This window comes from Phaseolus vulgaris, chromosome 3 (assembly GCF_000499845.2).
Source record: "Phaseolus vulgaris cultivar G19833 chromosome 3, P. vulgaris v2.0, whole genome shotgun sequence".
In the NCBI taxonomy this organism is placed as follows: domain Eukaryota; kingdom Viridiplantae; phylum Streptophyta; class Magnoliopsida; order Fabales; family Fabaceae; genus Phaseolus; species Phaseolus vulgaris.
Genome location: NC_023757.2, coordinates 2,978,093 through 2,998,156, shown reverse-complemented (window position 1 = coordinate 2,998,156; position 20,064 = coordinate 2,978,093). Strand labels below are relative to the sequence as shown.

At 31.8% G+C, this 20,064-nt stretch overlaps 2 protein-coding genes across 2 annotated transcripts; one reads left to right on the top strand and one right to left on the bottom strand.

The window, feature by feature from the left end:
• Positions 1–820: 820 nt before the first annotated feature.
• Positions 821–9,665, top strand: LOC137806270 (glycosyltransferase BC10-like). The gene is made up of 3 exons (XM_068606284.1): positions 821–952; positions 4,026–5,232; positions 8,696–9,665. The coding sequence occupies exons 2-3, from the start codon at positions 4,567–4,569 to the stop codon at positions 9,338–9,340; spliced, it is 1,311 nt and encodes a 436-aa protein (XP_068462385.1). The 5' UTR covers positions 821–952; positions 4,026–4,566; the 3' UTR covers positions 9,341–9,665.
• A 1,643-nt stretch (positions 9,666–11,308) lies between these two features.
• Positions 11,309–15,517, bottom strand: LOC137806269 (probable leucine-rich repeat receptor-like protein kinase At1g68400). The gene is made up of 2 exons (XM_068606283.1): positions 14,184–15,517; positions 11,309–12,157 (listed from the first exon to the last, which is right to left on the bottom strand). The coding sequence occupies exons 1-2, from the start codon at positions 15,436–15,438 to the stop codon at positions 11,529–11,531; spliced, it is 1,884 nt and encodes a 627-aa protein (XP_068462384.1). The 5' UTR covers positions 15,439–15,517; the 3' UTR covers positions 11,309–11,528.
• Positions 15,518–20,064: the final 4,547 nt, after the last annotated feature.

Here is a 20,064-nt window from a genome sequence, read left to right as displayed (position 1 = left end):
TGATCATGTATCTGATATTACTACATAACGATTGATAAGATGATCATGTTCAGTTTCTTAATTAATAGTGATTAAGGCTTTAATCAGAAACTACATTTGATTAAAATAGAATAAACGTGTGTTGATTATATGCTTCTGATTGGATATTGTTTTTATTTACTTTTCAAAGCTTTTACATGGAGTTGTGATGCAAGTTTATTTCATTATCTGTAGTTAATTGGTTTATATTAGGTAGAAAACTAAATTTCCATAGTGATTCATTGTATTTACTGGAATGAAAAGAAGCTATGTGTTGGTTCTTTGCCAAGTTACTTTTATTTGCAAAAAAGTTTTGTATCCAGTGTTTCCCCCATCTTGATAAAAAGTTCTTGTTCTTCATACATATAAGATGATACCTTGTCAAATTTTATAGAAAATAAAGTATAATGTCTTTATAGAAAATAAAGTATAATGTCTTTGTGTTAGAGATTCACGTCGATTAGAAATTAGAGTATTTCATTGTATATAAGTGAGTGCAAACTTTATCTTATAAGTTGGTTTTATGAGGTTGAATTAGATTTATAGTCTACTTTTTAATATGGTATCATACCCATTTAAAATTTATCTTAACGAATATTTGTTGGATTTATCAAGTCAACGGTTAGGGTTACTATGATATTAGGTCTTTTTCTGGGTTATTTAGCTTAACAGGGTAAGTGACCTGTTTTGTTGCTGAGAAATGTTTAGTTGGACTACTAATAATTTTTTTCAATAAAAGAAGTATTTACATAAGTTCCATATTTAATACAAAGTTTAAGACTAATGCCCTTAAGTGTATGCAGATCATGTCAAATGGAGATTGTTCAAAGATTTCTTAACTAAATCTTCAAAGAGATCATACCCATGGTGATTTTGGAGGTTGTTGGAGTTGGTGGTTAATCTCTACTAGTGGAAATTCAGCCCAAAAAAACAGGTTTGTGTTTCTATTTCTAGGACAATTATTTGATAATTACACATGCAATTAGAGAGAAAGTATCAAAGAGAATCCAAATTAACGTAAGGAAAAGTATTGAAGCATTTTCATTTGAAGAAACTTTTCTCTATTCATTTTAATGGATTGTTACCTTATTGCACTAACTAAACCCTAAAACAAGATGAGATTGTTTATTTCTTCATTTTTTTTTTGCTAGATTATGAGCATGTTTTCATTTTATTTTTATCAATATATATCTGCAATAACTACTATTGTTAGATACTGAGCATAACTTTATCTAAGAAAAAAATGTAATCACATTTACATTACATTTCTATTTGTAGTTAGGTATACCTTATTACCAATAGTTGCATTTCTATTTATTTCTCTGTTTCAATCAATATTTTTTGTTCTTTAGTTTCAATTATTTTGTTATAGCTTTTAAACAAATGTTTAAAGAAGTGAACTGAAGAAAACACAGTGACGTGATAATTATAAAAGTATGCAAGATTAGGATGTTATATTTTTTTACTTGTTTGGTTACAAATCATAAGTAAACTTTTATTTTGTCTTGTCACACTCTAAACCTTAATTATTGATGAATAAATTGGAGGGAATTACTTCCTACACCATATAATTGCATCTGATTGTCTAATTTCATATAAAACGACGAAAATGTCCTTAAACAAAATAGCAGTTCATATAAAAATACATTTTGGATATTTTTTTCCAAAATATGTTTTTAGAGGATTTTTTCTTAAACAAATTTTTTGTGTTGCAGAATTGTTTTTTCAAGGATTATAATTTTTGAATTCTATTCCGAATTTTCATACTAACCTACCTAAATATCTTAAGTCATTAAATCTAGAACCATACAAGTGATGTGTCCAACTTAAGCATAAACAATAACACTGGTAACTCTGAATTGTGAGTAGGTCAATTTCTCTCATCAATCTTAACTTGTATAGAATCGTGATGTTTGACCTTTATACATATGCGTACCACATAAAGTTATTAAAGATTGATGATAATGCACTATACACATGCAACATAGGAAGTTATTTGGGCGAGTTTTGGTGATGGAGGAGGAAATTATAGCAAAAGTTATTACTTATAACAAATAGACACAACAAAAGAGTGGACAAATTCAAAAAATTCAACAAAGGGAGAACAATCTCTAAAAAATGAAACAAAGAAAAGTTTAGGAACCTAGAAGATAGTGAAAATAAATAAATAATGAACAATCTTAAAGGATGAAAATGGGAAAGAGACTGCACAAAGAATTGAATTGTTTTTTTAGAATTATGAGTTAGTTACTCTAAAGTTGCAAGAAGAATATAGTGTGAAGCACAAGGATTTAGACCATATTTACATGAATACCATTTCGAAGCATAAATGCAAAAGTTAGAGAAATACTTACTACAATATGTTTTATAAGTTGATTTTTATAAGAAAATGATTAAATAGAAACTAATTTTAGAAATCAAAATAATTAGTTATTATTTAATTAAATTAGAGATTATTTTATAAATTAAAAAATAATTAGTATCTAAAATAATTTTTGTTATTAATAAAAAATTATAATTTTTTTTTCTAAATTGGTATCTAACCATTAGCTACTTACTATTTTATATTCTAAATTAGTCTATATTTTTAGAGACTAATTTGTAATCTAAAATATTAGTAGTTAAAACCTTGGTAGCTAATTTAAAAACCAATTTAGATAATTTAAAAACCATTATAGAAATTTTTATTAATAATAGAACTACTTAATATATCAAAAAAATTTAATCTCTAAAATAGTATCTAATTTAGTTAATATAGTAACTAATTATTTTTTATCTCTAAACTTAGTTACTATGTAATGATTTTCTTGTAGTGAAATATAACTCGGATTTAGAGCTATATTGAGGAAAAAAACATATTGAGACTCCTAAACCCAATAAGAGAGATTATCATAAGAGAGATTATCATAGGCAAATGAGTGAGGTAGGGATCCATATCCCCATGCTTATTCTTGATGGTAGTAGAAGGACCGTTTCTTCATAAATTTTTGTATTTCCAAAAATACTCCTCTATAATATTTTAGATTATGTAATCTAAAAGTCTTTTTTTAAATTTGTAATTAGCTTTCGGATTACATAATCCGGAAGCTTTTTTTCAGATGCATGATTAACTTTCGGATTATGTAATCCGTAAGCTTTTTTTCAGATGCATGATTAATTTTCGGATTATGTAATCCGGAAGTCTTTTTTCAAATTCGTGTCCTAATTACATAATCTGAAAGTCATTCTATGGGGATGACACAAGAAGGATAAAAAAGTATTTTCACGTTATGTATGAGGGTGACAAAAGAATCTTTGGAGGTTAAGAAAGAAACGGCATAGTAGAAGGTCTATCGAAACAAACTTATGGATATTGCTCTACTTTAGTTTGCAGATGATAACTATTCTTTGGAGAGTCCTCAATGCAAAATGTTTGATTATTGATTGTAAATATTGAGATGCTTTGAATTAGTGTCGGGATGTTGAGTAAGCTTATGCAATTGTAAAATAGCAGGAATGAGGATCAAAGAAAGCGAAATACAAATATTTGCAACTATGCTCACAGTGATTTTTTTTCTTTCATCTCTCTTTGTTTGTTGTATTTTCAATAGTGAAGTTCTCACACAGAGCCCTGTTATGAACCTTTTACACTTAAATAAGTGAGACAAATGGTATTACACATTTGGTCATATTCTTTACATAGGAGGAGGAAAGCTTGAAAACTGAACATCAGCATCATTTTCAATTCTTTAGCTTTGGAAATAACAATGTTAACATCGTCGAAAAGTCTGCAATGTGTTGGGTTCTCAAAAAATATACTATGAACTAACTAATCAAAGTCATGATTAAGAAAAATGAAGTCCTGTCAATTATGTAGCATGTTCCTTATAATAAGGGCTATAATAATTAAATTAAGGTACAAAAGATAATGATGGTAAAATATGCATTTCATTGTTTCTATGTTCCAATTACAAGTGTGTTGGTATTTATCTATTTGATTTTAGTAAAAAATTTATCCCCTTCTGCAGGTCTCCAAGACACAAGCAAATAAGGGATTTTATCTGCACAAGTTAAGAAAAGAAAAGAAAAAGAGAGAGAGAGAGAGAGAGGGTTCTTATGATTTATATATAGTCTCCAAAGTCACCACTCCATGTGATAGCTCCTAGTTTCCCCTTGCATAAATTGGAACCAAACAAGGTGTAGATAAAGTACCTTAATCTCTCTATATCAGTAACTATTATGTTACATAACTTTCTGTCTCTTTCTTCAACTCACATTTCCAACTATCCATCTCATATTTTAGACCAATTTTACCTTTGGTGATCTTTTATGTCTTTAAGAGTTTCTATTGGTTTATGACTATTTACATATTTTGATTAAAAGTAAAGTACGATTATAATATTTTTATTCTCACAACATGACTTTGAAGTATTCGACCTTTGTCTTACACCAATGTATACCAAACGTCTTTTCTATAATCATTTTTATAGGGTAATTTGAATAGCCATTTTCTACCTTTTAGCCTTTCTTCACAAAAACAACCTTCAATCTCTAGGGAAGTTTTAAAAAATGAAGAACTCAAATAACCAAAACTCATTAAATTCTATTTCAAAGAATTTTCGTTTGCAACTTGTTCGTTTCCCTCCCAATCTCCTCCTTTTTGCTATCGGTGTGACCATTGGAATCATCATTAGTTTCTTTCTTAGAAGTTGTAATAGTTTACAGGCCACTCAATTCTCACACTCTTCAACCAAAAATGAATCATCACCAATGCCATTTCCAATTGAAAAACAAAAAGTGTGTAATTCTAGCCTTGATAAAGAAGGGTTAAAAGTGTTTATCCACTCTTCCAATATTAAGCATGATGTGGAAATGTTTAATCAACTTTCCAATGTTGAGGAGCATGATATGGAAGAGTTCATTCAACCTTCTAACTTTGTGCAATATGGTATGAAGGAGTTTATTTTTCCTTCTAATGTTGTGCATGATATGAGTGATGAAGAACTATTTTGGAGAGCTTCAATGACCCCTAAGATTCATGAATACCCCTTTGATCGAGTTCCTAAGGTGGCCTTCATGTTTTTGGTAAGGGGTTTTGTGCCTTTATCTCTTTTTTGGGAAAAGTTCTTCGTAGGGCATGAAGGGTACTATTCTATTTATGTGCATTCTAGTCCTCTTTACAATGATTCAGATCCAGAGAGTTCAGTGTTTCATGGAAGGAGAATTCCCAGCGAGGTTAGTTTTTCTTTATTCAATTATTAATTTACATTTACAAGTACCTTCCTTTGAATGAAATATATTATTAAGAAATGAGTTTTAAGTTTAACTCAACCTCATAAAATTAGAGGTGAGATTTGCACCCACTTATATACTATGAAAACTCTAATCTCTAGTAGGTAGGATCTCCAATAATTAGTTTTGTTATTTTTATTTTATTTTTAATTTAAAATATTATTATATTATTAAAAGAAGCTGTCAAGTAGTTTTCTGTTTGGAGTGTGAAAGAAAAGTTTTCCTAAAATTTCAAACATTCATAATACTCCCTACAATTGATGTACACATCAAATTTAACAACCCTAATGCTTGATAATATTCTGAGGCCACCTCAAGCTTTAACAGTAATGCCACTGCCACTGCCACAACATCTGAAGCATGATTATAGTTGCTCGAATGTTCCTGTAATTTTGGCTTGCAATCGGGGAAATAATATATAACAAACATGAGAGAATAAAAGTTGTAAAATGAACCATTTGTTGGGAAAAACGGGTAATTTTCCCACTAAAACAAAACTCTAACAGAGCTACCCGACAAATAATATTGAATAAATAAAGCGGAATAATAAAAGAGATAAAGAGGAAAGAACACACCCGAAAATTGTTAACGGAGTTCGGCCTGTTTAGCCTAATCTCCGAGCACAGCAAAAACAGCTCACTTTTATTACTATGAGAGAAGATATTACAAATTGGGATATATAACAGTGAAGGAGGGGATGTTAATATATAACCCTCAAACCTCCTTCCCAAACAATGAACCCACCGATGTGGGACTTGGGATTAAGCCAAAATCAACAAATCTCCACCTTGGCTTAATTTCAAGTCCCACCTAAAACAAATCTTCTCACAACATAACAAAAAACAAACTTTACAGTGCTTCAAATTTGCGCCTCCGGGCGCCAACTTCAAATGTGCAAAATATTAACCAAGTCTAAACAATATTCAAACTTGGCCCTTGTAACCACCTTGCCTTGTAGCAAACATCTTCTTTATTAGAAAATTCTTCTTTCTTTGCAAATACCCATTTGCACCCAATTGCCTTCTTACCTTTTGGTAATTGTGCCAACTTCCACGTCTTGTTCTTCTTCAAAGACTGCATCTCCTCTTCCATCGCACCCGCCCAATTACCACTTTCTGAACTCAGAATGGCTTTTGGGTAAGTGGATGGAATGTCATCAACAACTGGAAGTGCATAGGCAACCATATCCATGAAACGAGCAGGCTTCTGAATATCTCGTCTTTGTCTTCTAACTGCAATTGGCGCTGATTGTTGTTGAGATTCTTGGGTAGGAACCTCTTCCTCATCTGACTCTTCTTCTGCCATAGGAGAGTCACTTGTGGTATTTCGTGTTGGGATCACCACTGTCGGCTCAAACTCCACCTGCTTCCGAACACACTCCACCTGTTGTGGAGTACTATCAGCTCCTTCTGGATTTACCTTCTTTAACATGGCAGATTCATCAAAGGTAACATCCCTGCTGATAATCGTCTTCTTTGCCTCTAGACACCACAAACGGTATCCCTTCACTCCAGGACTAAAGCCCATAAAAAGAGCCTTCTTTGCCCGTGGATCCAACTTTGATTCAATCACATGATAATATGCAATAGAACCAAAAACATGCAAAGAATCATAATCAGTTGCAGGTTTTCCAGACCATACCTCTAACGGGGTTTTGCCATCTATAGCAGATGATGGCAAACGATTGACGAGATGTTGAGCGTATGTCACAGCCTCAGCCCAAAACTCTCTGCCTAACTCAGCATTAGACAACATACAACGAACTTTCTCCACAAGTATCTTGTTCATACGCTCCGACACCCCATTCTGCTGTGGTGTTTTTCTAACAGTGAAGTGCCGAACTATGCCACAATCTTGACATACCTTCAGGAACGGATCACTCTTGTATTCTCCTCCATTGTCTGTTCGGAGAACCTTAATCTTCCTTCCTGTCTGGTTTTCAACTTCAGCTTTCCACTTAAGGAAAATTTCAAGCACATCATTTTTGTTCTTCATAGTAAACACCCAAACTCTCCTGGAAAAATCATCCACAAAAGTGACAAAATAATGCCTACCTCCGATTGACGGAGTCTTGGCAGGTCCCCACACATCTGAATGCACATAATCCAGAATACCCTTGGTATTGTGAATTGCAGTGCCAAACTTCACTCTTCGTTGCTTTCCCAGAACACAATGCTCACAAAATTCAAGTTTGCAAGCCTTCGTACCTTTCAACAATCCTTGCTTGGTAACAGAATGGATCGGTTAGCTTCCGGTCCATCTTCATTTAGGTTAAATAATGGATTAATCGTTTGAAACTATTATATACACACTCGTCAAGTTCGTCTAACCCACTAACATGTTAGATAAGAGGTGGTCACCTTGGTAGTATACCCTTCTTTATTGATTTATTGGTGATGTTTTTAGAATTAAAATGGATGGTGGTCAATATTTTATAAATTTTATTTATATTAATTTTTTTTATATATATTATTTGATTTATTGGAGTTTTTTTTTTATTTTTTTTATTAGTCATTGAACATGATAAAAATATTAAAGTTTGGTTCAATTTTATTGTTATTTTTTACTTTTTTATTTTTTAAAAATTAATATCAATTACTATAACGTTAACCAAATAAATAGGTTTAAAATAAAAGGAAAATACAAAAAAGAAAGAGATTTTTTTTAAGAAAAAAAATTGAAAAATGACATGTCAACCCATCAACGTGTCAATCCATTCTATGATGGTGCAAATATTCTATTTGTCGAGGTCAGTAGTGAGTCGAGGTAAAACGGACCAAAGTGATCTATTTGTCACCATTATGTATAAGATGAGAATGAGTTGGAGATAAACTAAGAGAAAAAAAAAATGAGGAATGTTGACTCTTTGATAGAGAAGGATTGTAAAAGAAAAAGAAAACTTAAAATTATGGATATCACAATATAAATTGCTAATCATAAATTTAAGAAATATTTTTTATCTTTATTTATTAAATTTAAAATTATAATATAATTTATGTATTCAATAGTATTTGTTTCTTATAAATTTTAGAGATATAAGATAAGTATTTCTTGTAGGCATTGTACATATACTAGTGTAGTGTTTGATAAAACTAAATGCTAAACTAATTAGTAGAAGTTTAATAAATTACTAGTAAGATTAGGTTTTCACTTATTCGAATACCATAACTTTATTACATACATATGAGAATGAAACCTTACATTGATATTATTTAAGAAAATAAATGAATACATTAGTAAAATCAGAGTTCCACCTACATAAACTAGAATCATACTTTTTGATCATGGTGAAAAAGTATGAAATTTGAAAGATTAAAATCACACATTACCCTTTTGAAAAAGAAAGTGATTTGAAATGAAGGATGAAAAGTGTTAGCAGCTTGATCTAACATATCATCCAATGCAGGAAGTGGAATGGGGGAAGTTCAGCATGATCGAAGCAGAGCGTAGGCTTCTGGCGAATGCGCTTCTGGATTTCTCAAACGAACGCTTTGTTCTGATGTCAGAGTCATGCATTCCTCTCTTCAACTTCTCAACAATCTACTCATACCTGATGAACTCCACCCAGAGCCACGTGATGGCTTACGATGCAGACAGTGCAGCTGGGCGTGGACGTTACAGCATCCACATGTCCCCTGTCATCACCCTCCAACAATGGAGAAAAGGCTCTCAGTGGTTTGAAATGGACAGAGAGCTTGCAGTGGAAGTGGTCTCAGACAGAACCTACTTCCCAGTTTTTCAGGTGCTGTGCAAAGGATCATGCTATGCTGATGAACATTACTTGCCAACGTTTGTTAGCATCAGATTCTGGGAGAAGAACTCGAACAGGAGTTTGACTTGGGTTGATTGGTCAAAGGGTGGTCGCCACCCGACGGAATACGTGAGACCAGAGATTACTGTGGAGTTCTTGGAGAATTTGAGGAACCAGAAATGTGAGTATTATGGAAAGTTTGGAAACCACACAAATGCTTGTTTTCTCTTTGCAAGGAAATTCTTGCCCTCTTCCTTGACCAGGCTCATGAGGTTTGCCACACGGGTCATGTATATATAAATCAACTCTATTCAAATTAAGAAGTTTTTTTAAGTTCTTTAATTTAAGTTCTTTAGAACCTAAACCTTAAACATGTTACACGTTACGTTTATACTCAATTGCTATTACATACTCTACTCTAAATGATGTATGGACCCTAAGGAATACTTGAGATTACTCAATAAATAGAGGAGAAAGGGAATGTGAAATAGATCACAAAAGGACTCTGTGAGGTTATGAGATATTATTTCAGGTAGGCTGCAATTTTTTTAAGTAATGTTTATGTATAATGGTTATTCGTTTAACTGGAGCAGGAGTGATATACAGTGAAGGAACCAATTAAATATATGGTTTGCAGGGAGGAAAACATGAGACACATATATGGAAGGAAAGTATAGATAATATTGACTCAAATATATATTTGTATTTTGTATCAATGATTAACCTAAAAGGAGAGTAAACTGGTTTAATAAACTCTGAGTCTGGCTAAATGTAATAGAAAGACACTATGTGATATGTATAATAGACACTTTAACAAAATATGTATTTTTTGTTGGGGTGTTGTTAGGATGAATTCCTTTATGATGTTTATTTTAGTATTTAATATTGAGACACCTAAAAAAAAAAAAGGTGCAAAAGCAAATTTACTTCAAAAATAATATGCAAAAAGGTGCAAAAGCAAATTTACTTCAAAAATAATATGCAAATACGTTTCTTTTATCTTATCTTGCAAGTGTTTTTGTCTTACAGACTCATTCTCGAGGACAACAACGTTGGTCGCCATAATTTCCGGAACCAAACAGAAATTAAGGTACTTTTATTTTTCAACTTTTAACCATTTTTTACCATTGATATATTTTTTAAGACTTAAATAAATTTTATGTCTTTGATGTAATGCATGATTGAATTTTACTGTGGGTATATTCAATGTTTTTGTTTAACATTAAGTGTATAATATATAAAACGTTTTTTTTTTGTTATTTACATTTTTGTTATTGCTTGTGTTTCTTTTAAATTGAGATGTGTCGTTTAAAAAATAAACGAGTTGAAGGAATAAAAATATAAGTTATAACTAGGTATCATTTTTTAAAATTTAATTCATTTTGGCTTAAAACAAAATCTAAAATACAACAAAAATACCAATTACGATTACCTTCTTTTGCATACATCAAACAAATGACAATCATATGCAAAATGATAGAATCACAAAATATGATATTTTTTTTAATAATAAAGTATAAAATATCTAAGATGTAAATGCTTGATAAATATCTATTTGATATAAGAAAACACCACAAACAATTTATGAATTTCTTGAGAAGTGTAAATATGTAAAGTAAATGTCTAAAAATCTAGAAAAATACTGCAAAAATAGTAAAAATAAACAATTTATGATAAATGGAGGAGTTTTGGAGATAGTAATCTCCCAGTATTGACAATAGATTTTACTCCTTGTTAAATTTTATCTTTATTATGTCTTAGATTTGAATTTCAATCAAAATTATGAATATCTAAAGTTTTTCCTATCAATTTTTTTGTATTTTAAACTTTGTGACTATTCTCTTAAATATAAAGTCTTAAATATAAAGACTTTACTATCAAATATATATGAAAAGAAGTTATAAAGAAATTGTTTAAGTTCCATTGATCCAGAAATGGAATCCTGAGGACTGGTTTTCACATAGTGGAGGGTTTAACAAGACTAGCTACATATGAACCATCACTTTTTAAGAAAGAAAAAAAAAAGTTATAAAAAAATTGGATCAACAATCGATTTCAAGAACCTACTTTAGATTTAATAATTTATTTTAATTTATATAGTTAAATATTAATTAATTATTTTAATATCTAAAATTAGTTTTTATTTAATAATTTTTTTTATAAGAATTTAAATTTCACATATATAAAGAGTATAAGAGAAAAATTTAATTTAAACCATAATATTAACTCTGAAAAATAATAAAATTAATAAAGAGAACTTTTGAGAAATTATTTAAAACTATTCATAGCATCCACATCATTAATTTAGTATTGATTCCCTGACATAAAACTTAGCTTACATTGAATCAGACGGAATAAAAATAAAAGTTTCAGACATTTTTAAAAACAAAATAATACCCAAATATAATAATAATAATAATAATAATAATAGTTTTAGAAAAAATTCATAAAAATAATCAATGATGTTTTAATTTACAGACACCATAGCTCATTGAGTAGCCCTTGCTTCAGGCACGGAGAGTGACTCAGAGAGCGAGTCCAACCCTTCATCACACGGCGACATCTGGACCCCACGCAACTCCTCGATCATCTTCACCACGTGGCTCATCGTGGGCCGTTGATGAGGTTCGGTCGCAGTGCACGCTATAGCTATCTGCAGCAGCGCCACCATCTCCTCCTCATTGTCCTTATAGCTCATCAATTCTAGATCGAACACCTCCGCCGTCCACTCCTCCCTCACCACCGACCGGACCCACCTGGGAAGGTCCACCGCCGCCTCGTGTCCGCCGCCCACGGCGGAAGGGCACTTCCCCGTCAGCATCTCTATCAATAGCACGCCAAAGGAGTACACGTCAGACATCTGGGTCTGCTTGCGACCGTCCGATACCTCTGGCGCGAGGTAGCCGTTGGATCTGAAAGTGGAGGCGGTGGCGAAGATGGAGAGACCGAAATCCGCGACTCGCGGATTGCCCGCCACGTCAATAAGAACATTGGTGGCTTTGATGTTACCGTGGGTGAGTTTATGTTTGTGAATGAATGCCACGCCACGTGCCGCTCCAGCTGCAATCTTCAACCTCATTGTCCACTCCAGTGGGGTCCTTCCTGGGCCTCGATTACCTGTCGTACCACACTCATTTCCTTATTACCACCCCCACGTAATATTTATGATTTTCCTTCTATAACTTTTTCTCTCATTAAAAAACTAAATAATTTCATAATTTTTTTAATTATTATAAACGATGCCAATTTTTATTTAAATCTGTAAAATCTTATTTTCTGATTTTTTTTCTGGAACAATGCATTATTAACATTACATTTCAACTTCATAATTTTTCTTTTAACAAAAAAATAAATAAATTGAAAAGGATACTTTAGGAGTATACTAAATTTTATACAAGTAATAAAATTCTCCCTACCTAACTCCTATTTCACAAGCATTACAAGCTTCAAGATTGTTTAAGTTCACCTGTATTCATTTGAGTTCTGATTTAATATTTTATTTAGTTAGTGTATAACGAATTAATTAGTGTTATATAATATTAATAATAAAAATAATCATTATAATAAAGAACAAAATTAAATATTTTCTTATAGAAATTAAAATCAAAATTCACTCTTGTACATCACTAAAAAATACAAACTTACACTAATTCTTCCTGTCTTTTCTTAAAGTTTTATATATATTTTTTTTTAAAATTCACAGCAATTTATTTTAAACAGATAAATAGACAAGTATATTTAAACAAATAAAAAATAGTATAAAGGTGAAAAATGAGAGTGTAGTCTCTCAAATTTTAACGAGGATTAGTGTCAAGTTAGAAGAATAAAACATCAGAAAAAAATCGAGAAAATGTAAAACAAAATAGTAATGTAATTTGCTTAAAAAAGAGTATGGAATCATATTTTCAAACATTAGTTTAATTCTTGAAAAATAAATAAATTTTTACTTGAATTTTTCTTTTTATTTAGTTATTTGTGTGTCTGTAGTATTTTAATATTTAGTAAAAAAAATTAATAGATTTAGTACATTTCAATTAATAAAATAGAATAAGAAGTTTGGGAGGGGTTATTTTTAACAGTATATTTATTTAAATCTGACCATTGTCTTGGCTATCTATCATATTATCTACTGTCCAGTCTTCAAATTTTATGAAATTTTAACTGTAATTTTATTTTCTCAAATGAATAGGTATTTATAAGTTTTAGATGAAAGAAGATGAATTAAAAGTTAAAACTTAAAAATTTAAACAATAAAAATATTATACATAATCTAAATGTAATAGAAGAAAATGCCATTAAGTATCTTAATTTTATATTATATGTGACTTTTCCCATTTAATATTAAGATGCTATAAAGCAAGGTTATGTCACTTTTGTAAAAGGGTTCAAATGGTTATAATTGGCCTCCTTTGCTTTTTTCAGTGTCATTCTCTGCGTTGAGTGGGCAAAGATGAAAGCAAAAGGTTGTTTTGGAAAAGAACAAAAAGCAAAGAAGAAAATAGATGAACTATTCTCTGTTCTTTTTCCTACTTTTATAAGAAAAGAATCTAACACAGAACTGTGGATGGAATGGAAGGAAGAAAGAAGGACATGGTGATCTTTTGATGCAAACAAAGATGCATGACCAACATGGTCCAACATGATCAATGTGGGACCCTACCCTAAAAACAAAAAATATAACTAGTTTGATTAGGGTACCCTACATGCATGCTGTCTTACTCATTACACCATCATGGATGAATAATTTGCACTTTGGTGGTCACATTTTACTCTTATACTATTTCTTCACGTGTAGTCTTTCTTTGGATTAAACACTGGAAATTAGGTTAAAGAGTAAAAAAATAAGATAGTAGAGAAAAGGGTTAGCAGTTGATAGAAGTCGTGTCACGCTAAGTTGGTACGACTTTAGTAAGATATGATAAAGTTGTGTTAAATTAGAACGATTTGTGCATTATGAAATGGTGGAATAGAAAAGACTCGCTTAAATTTATATATATTTTTTAAACAGATTCTATTTAGGTAAAAAGAAAAAAAAAATAACCCATGATAAAAAACCCTAGATTTGAAGTAGATTTAAGAATTGGAATGAATGAACGTTTAATAATAATAATAGTAAGAGTGAAAAAGAAAAGACATTAGTTACCGTGGAGAAGGAAAGAGAAGCTAGCGTTGCACATGTAATCAGAGACGAGAAACTTGTCATCTTTGGTGAAACAGTAAGCTCTCAAACTAACGACGTTACAGTGTCTCAACCTTCCGAGCACTTCCATTCGTTGCTGGAACTCTCTCTTCCCTCCGACGCTAACCTCCTTCAGCCTCTTCACCGCCACCACGGTTCCGTCATCAAGCACCGCTTTGTAGGCACTCCCAAACGCACCCTTCCCCAACATCTCCGCCGACGCACGCAGCAGCTCCTCCAACTCAAACCTCCTCACCCCTTCCAAAAACACCATTCCATCATCCACCATCTTCCAACTCCTCCTCCTCTCTTTTCCCTCCTTCCTCAACTCTGCAGCAGCTGAGTAGTTCCTCCAGAAATAGCAGTACAGAAGCAGCGACACCAGACCCAGGACCACCACGTCCCCCACCACAATACCGATCAAGACCAACACCCCCATTATCCTCTCCCGCCGCCGGGGCCTGCCGGAATCACTGTCGCTTCTTGGCTTCAACGGGGAAGCCAGGGCCGGGATCACTGCTTCTCCTTTGCTTTTGCTTTTGTTTTTGCTTTTGGCTTTGCATTCTCGCAAGGGAGCTCCGCAGAGGGAGGGGTTGTTAGAGAACGCGGATCCAGGGAAAGCCGAGAGCGATTCGGGTATTTGACCCGATAGGAGGTTGTTTGAGACGTTAAAGTCATGGAGGTGAGAGAGGTTGATGTTGCTGGGAATGCGGCCCTGGAGGCGGTTGGAGTCGAGCTGGAGGGTGAGGAGGTGGGTCCAGCGGCTGAGCGTGGCGGGAATTTCGCCGGAGAGGCTGTTGTGAGAGAGATTGAGGCGGTAGAGGGAGGTGAGGGCGGCGGGGAAGTGGCCGGAGAAGTTGTTGTGGGAGAGAAAGAGAAGGCGGAGGGTGGTGAGGTTGGCGAGAGAGGTGACGGGGCCGTTGAAACGGTTGCGTTTTAGGCTGAGGATGCGAAGTTGGGTGAGGGAGGTTAAGGGGTGGATGGAGCCGGTGAGGTTAAGGTCTTCGAGGACAAGGCGAGAGACACGGTTGCGAAGACAAGAGACACCGTACCAGGTGCAGGGGTTTGAGGTTGTGGAGTTCCACTGGGAGAGTGTGTCGGAAGGGTCGGAAGAGGCTTTGAAGGACATTAGAGGGTGGAAGTCAGGGTTGGTGGAGTGAGAGAGGAGAGAGAGGAGAGAGAGGTGAAGCAATAGAAGGAAGAGGAATGGTGAAGCCATTGCCGTTTGGTGCAGGCAGTGATGAAAGCGCTGTGGTTGGTTGGTTTAGTATTATTGTGAGCAGAGATGGAAACTAAACAAAATATTACTTCAACAACTACTACCTTTATTATTTTACAATCACCTTGTAATAATAAAATATTTAATTCAAATACAAATTAAAGTATTTGAGAATAAAATAAACAAAATAATTGTAATTTGGTTGTATAAAAGTGTAATTGTAGTTTGGTTATATGAGAAATGAAGGTATATATTGATCTAGTAAAACTGTATTTTAACAACTCACATTTTCTGTTGTTTTTATTTAATACCTCCATATATTAATAAAATATTAAATTAAATTATTGAATAAAATATTAATAAAAATGATTATAAGATGGTAGCATGATAGATGTTAAAGTATCATATGTCATTCTCCGATCATGAGTACAAAAGTAAATAGAGAAATGGATAATGATGTATTGAGAATCTAAATTTTTATACAACTTTATAACTCTTAATATTATTATTTTAATATTTTTTTACATCATTTAATTACAAATTTTATTTTTTATATAATATATTTATTTTTAAACCTATCACATCAAAAAATTATATACAACTTCAATAATTATTAAATTATCATTTTCCTAGAGAAATTAACACAAAAGTAAATAACAAATGAAATGTTCGATAAAATTTTCTCAAATAACATTACTTTCACTTTTATTTTCTCAACTAATACACTTTTATTTTTATTTCCTATCTAGTACCTTTTTATTTTTATTTTCCTATCTAGCACCCTTTTATTTTTATTTTTCTATCTAACACCGTTTCAAAAGTAAAAAAAAATGAATAAATTAAAAAGAATTGATAATTTTAATTTTAGATGCACTAAAAAAAACAAATGTATTGGTTGTGAAAAAATATTTTTAATATTTAAAATAGTTAGAAATATAATTATTGAAGAAAGAAATGAGTTTTTACAAACAAAAATAAAAATTAATAAATTAAAAATGTTTAGTTTAATTTTTTTTATAAGAATGAAGAAAATAAAAAAATAAACCCTAGAACAACATTAAAGTTTAATCTATAAACATAAAATTAATATTTATTTTTATTATTATTGATGATGTAATCATGTTAATTTCAAGTAAAAAATACAGGACATAATTATAAAAAAATCAAAGTCAATATTAATTAGTAATAGACACACAAATAATATTGAAGTGTTTGTCCTAAATACAAAATCCTAAAAAAAACTAATGTAAATACTACACTTAATGCTTGAAAATGAGAAGAAAAAAAATGTAAAAATAAATAAATATAACAACAATTTATAAAAACAAAAACAAAAATAATAATAACTAAAAACAGAAAAGATATAAAATAAATTACTTACGAATTTATCCGTATGTAATTGTGTGTAGACTTACATACGAATAAATTCGTACGTAATAGTGGGCAAATTACATACAGATAAATTCGTATGTAATAGTGGGCAGACTTACATACGGATAAATCCGTATGTAATAGTGGACAAACTTACATACGGATAAATCTGTATGTAACAATGTGTAGAATTACATACGAATAAATCCCTATGTAACTGTGTATAATGGGTCATCTATGGGCTTAGGCATACATTCCATTCTCGTGGTCAACTTAAACATCACATCTTAGTGACTCCTGCTAGGCCTAAAAAAATCAACATATATAATATTTATTTATTAAGAAGTGGACTTTTTAAAACTTGATATGATCTTATGAAACTAACTTATTAGGTGAGTTTTGCACCACTTATATACTATGAAACATTACTAGAAAATCATTAAATAAAAATCAATTTTAGATACAAAAAATAATCAATATTAGAAACTAAATAATTGGTAGTTAAAACCTTTGTAACTAATTAGATACCAATTTAGAAACTATTTATTTATCAATATTAGAAACTAATAAATTTTTTTAGTCTCTAATTTAGTCATTATAGTAACTAATTATTTTTTATTTCTAAAATTAATTTCTATTTAATGATTTCCTTATAATGATTGCATTCAAGTTTCAATCTACTTCTTCTTGCTTGTTCGCCCCTCCCTTCATCCATCCAAATATAGTGTTTTTTTGAACTCTATAAATAAAACCTCTGATTCACTCTTTCACACATCTAATATACTTTCATAAATCAATTTTAGAACGTTCATTTGAGATCTTTTTAAGCTATGTTAAAGTAGTGATTTCAATATGGTAAAAGGTTGTGTTGTGGTGTAGAAATACTCTTGTGTTGCTTTTGGTGTGATTGTTGACTTATTCCTCCCTTGAATTCGTCAATCTAGACCAACCTCCATGCAAATCCTTTGTGAGTTTGATCTTGCCATCTAGAACAAAGTGGTGAATATGAAGAATGGAAGGATCATGTTGATTTATTCGACCTTCAAATGATGCTTAGGGTGTAAATGCAAGAATGCCACAGAAGCTATAATAACATCAAGCTTTATCAACATTGTTCCTCAGGCAGAGTGTTTGCATATGGATCTATGCATCCAAGCATTACTAAGAAGACGAAGTTCTTTCACAAGTTTGATTGCCAACACACCTGCATGCCTTTCTCGATGTATAAAGGGAAGGAGAAGGCAAGAGGTTATGAAAATGAAGAAATCCCTCCCTGTCTTGCACAAAACTTCCCTATCAACTCAACATGCTTGGAAATGCTCAATCTATTTGATACAAAGCCAAACATTGGTCAATTAGTGATCTCTGGCAGATTTAATGCTTCTATGCATCGTCTGCTCATACCTTCAAAATGTCTCCTAAAGAGAAGTCTTTTGCTCATAGCCACATGTTGGCAAGCATCCCCTTTGTGAATCTGTTGTTTCCTCCATCACAAGCTCAATTATGCATAATGAAGAACTTGTAATTTTATGCTATTCAGACTCTACACACTTTCACCGTGGTCCTTCCCTCATGTTCATTCATTTTCTTTCCTGTAATAACAAGGCAAATGTCTATTCTCCTTAGTGAGAACTTACTTCTGAAGGCCATCTTAGAGAAAACGAGTGTAATGCTTCAACCAACACTAGAAGCTTACTTCTGAAGGCCATCTTAGAGAAAACTAGTGTAATGCTTCAACCAACACTAGAAGCTTGTGATCAAGCCTTTCGGGAAATCACCAAGTGAATAGCTATCACATTTCTACCAGGCCTCAGACCTAAGTCGCTGCTACCATTAACCTCTACAGGTTCAATGGTGCTAGTAGTGTCTACCCCTTATTGATGCTACTTAAAAAAGGAAGGAGAGAATTAGTAAGAAAGAGATTTCAAGGAGGAGAGACCTAGTTAGAGGGGAGTGTTTGAAGAAGTGTTGAAGATCTCCCAAAAGGAGGAATATCAAGCTAAGGGGGAGTAGAGCAAGAAGATCAGAGTTCGCAAGCTTAGGGGAGCTTTTAGTTTCCAGAATATTTTGTGTTGTTTTATTCTTTTGCTAAACTATAATAAACTTGATATGTAGTTTGAGTTCTTCATATTGGTTGAAAGTGATTCAATAGTGATTTGTCATCTAAATCCTCGGCCATGAAAATGTATATGACGTTATGAAATGGAATGATAATATTGTATTAATAATATGTGTATATGAAAATAGTTATTTGAGATTTGTTCGAGATATCATATATATAAATGGATGTAAACTTCATCAATAAATCAATTTTATAATATTGAATTATGTTTAAAGGTCACTTTGAGCGATGATATCAAAGCTTATCAATGTCTATCATAATGACATTAATTAGACATATCATGCCACCAATTATCGGACCTCGCTCTATTCCATTCATGATGTTCATGTAAGGAAATGTATTGGAGATCTCTTACCTTGACTAAAGAGATATTCAAATTATGATATAATTGGATTCAAACCTTATTTTACTAAGCTATTTTTCTGAAGTTGAATTAGTTTTATAGTATAAGAGAATTGTTGTTCATTACATTAACACATCCTAATGTATTGTGTAATGGTGTGATTGTAATTTGTACAACACGTGACTTTGCGGGAGAAGAAACAAGATTAAGAGAATCTTATTATTCGTCCTAGTATTTTTGTGTGTATATATATATATATATATATATATATATATATATATATATATATATATATATATATATATTTGTTATCCGACTTTTAAGAAGTTTTGGGCCATTACAAATTACACTTTTAGGCCTCTCAACCATCAATAATAAGGGACCAAAAGTTCAATTAAGTCATATCAGCATATTTGTTAGGCAACACATCAGCTACCACATTATCATTCAAAGTGACATCAACAAAATGTGTTAAATGGAAGATTGATGAAAGGACTAAAATCATACAAATTTGATACTTTGAATACTGAACTTGTGCAATTTTAACCTTGAATTGCCAAAAGTAAAAGAGTAATATATTGACAATCATACTTTTTTATACAACCACATTACAACTCTCAATATTATTATTTTAATTTTTTTATATCATTTAATTACAAATTTATTCTTTATTATATATATTTATATCTAAATCAATCACATCTCACAACTCTCATAGTTGTCAAACTATCATTTCTCAAAGTAAAATTAAGCCAATTAGAAGAGATTCTAATAAAACAAGAAACGTTTA

Coding starts and splice junctions, on each gene's coding strand:
- LOC137806270 (XM_068606284.1), top strand. CDS start 4,567: ATGAAGAACTCAAATAACCAAAACTCATTAAATTCTATTTCAAAGAAT. Junction 5,233..8,695: donor GAAGGAGAATTCCCAGCGAG/GTTAGTTTTTCT, acceptor CATCCAATGCAG/GAAGTGGAATGGGGGAAGTT.
- LOC137806269 (XM_068606283.1), bottom strand. CDS start 15,438: ATGGCTTCACCATTCCTCTTCCTTCTATTGCTTCACCTCTCTCTCCTC. Junction 12,158..14,183: donor CTTCTCTTTCCTTCTCCACG/GTAACTAATGTC, acceptor GTGGTACGACAG/GTAATCGAGGCCCAGGAAGG.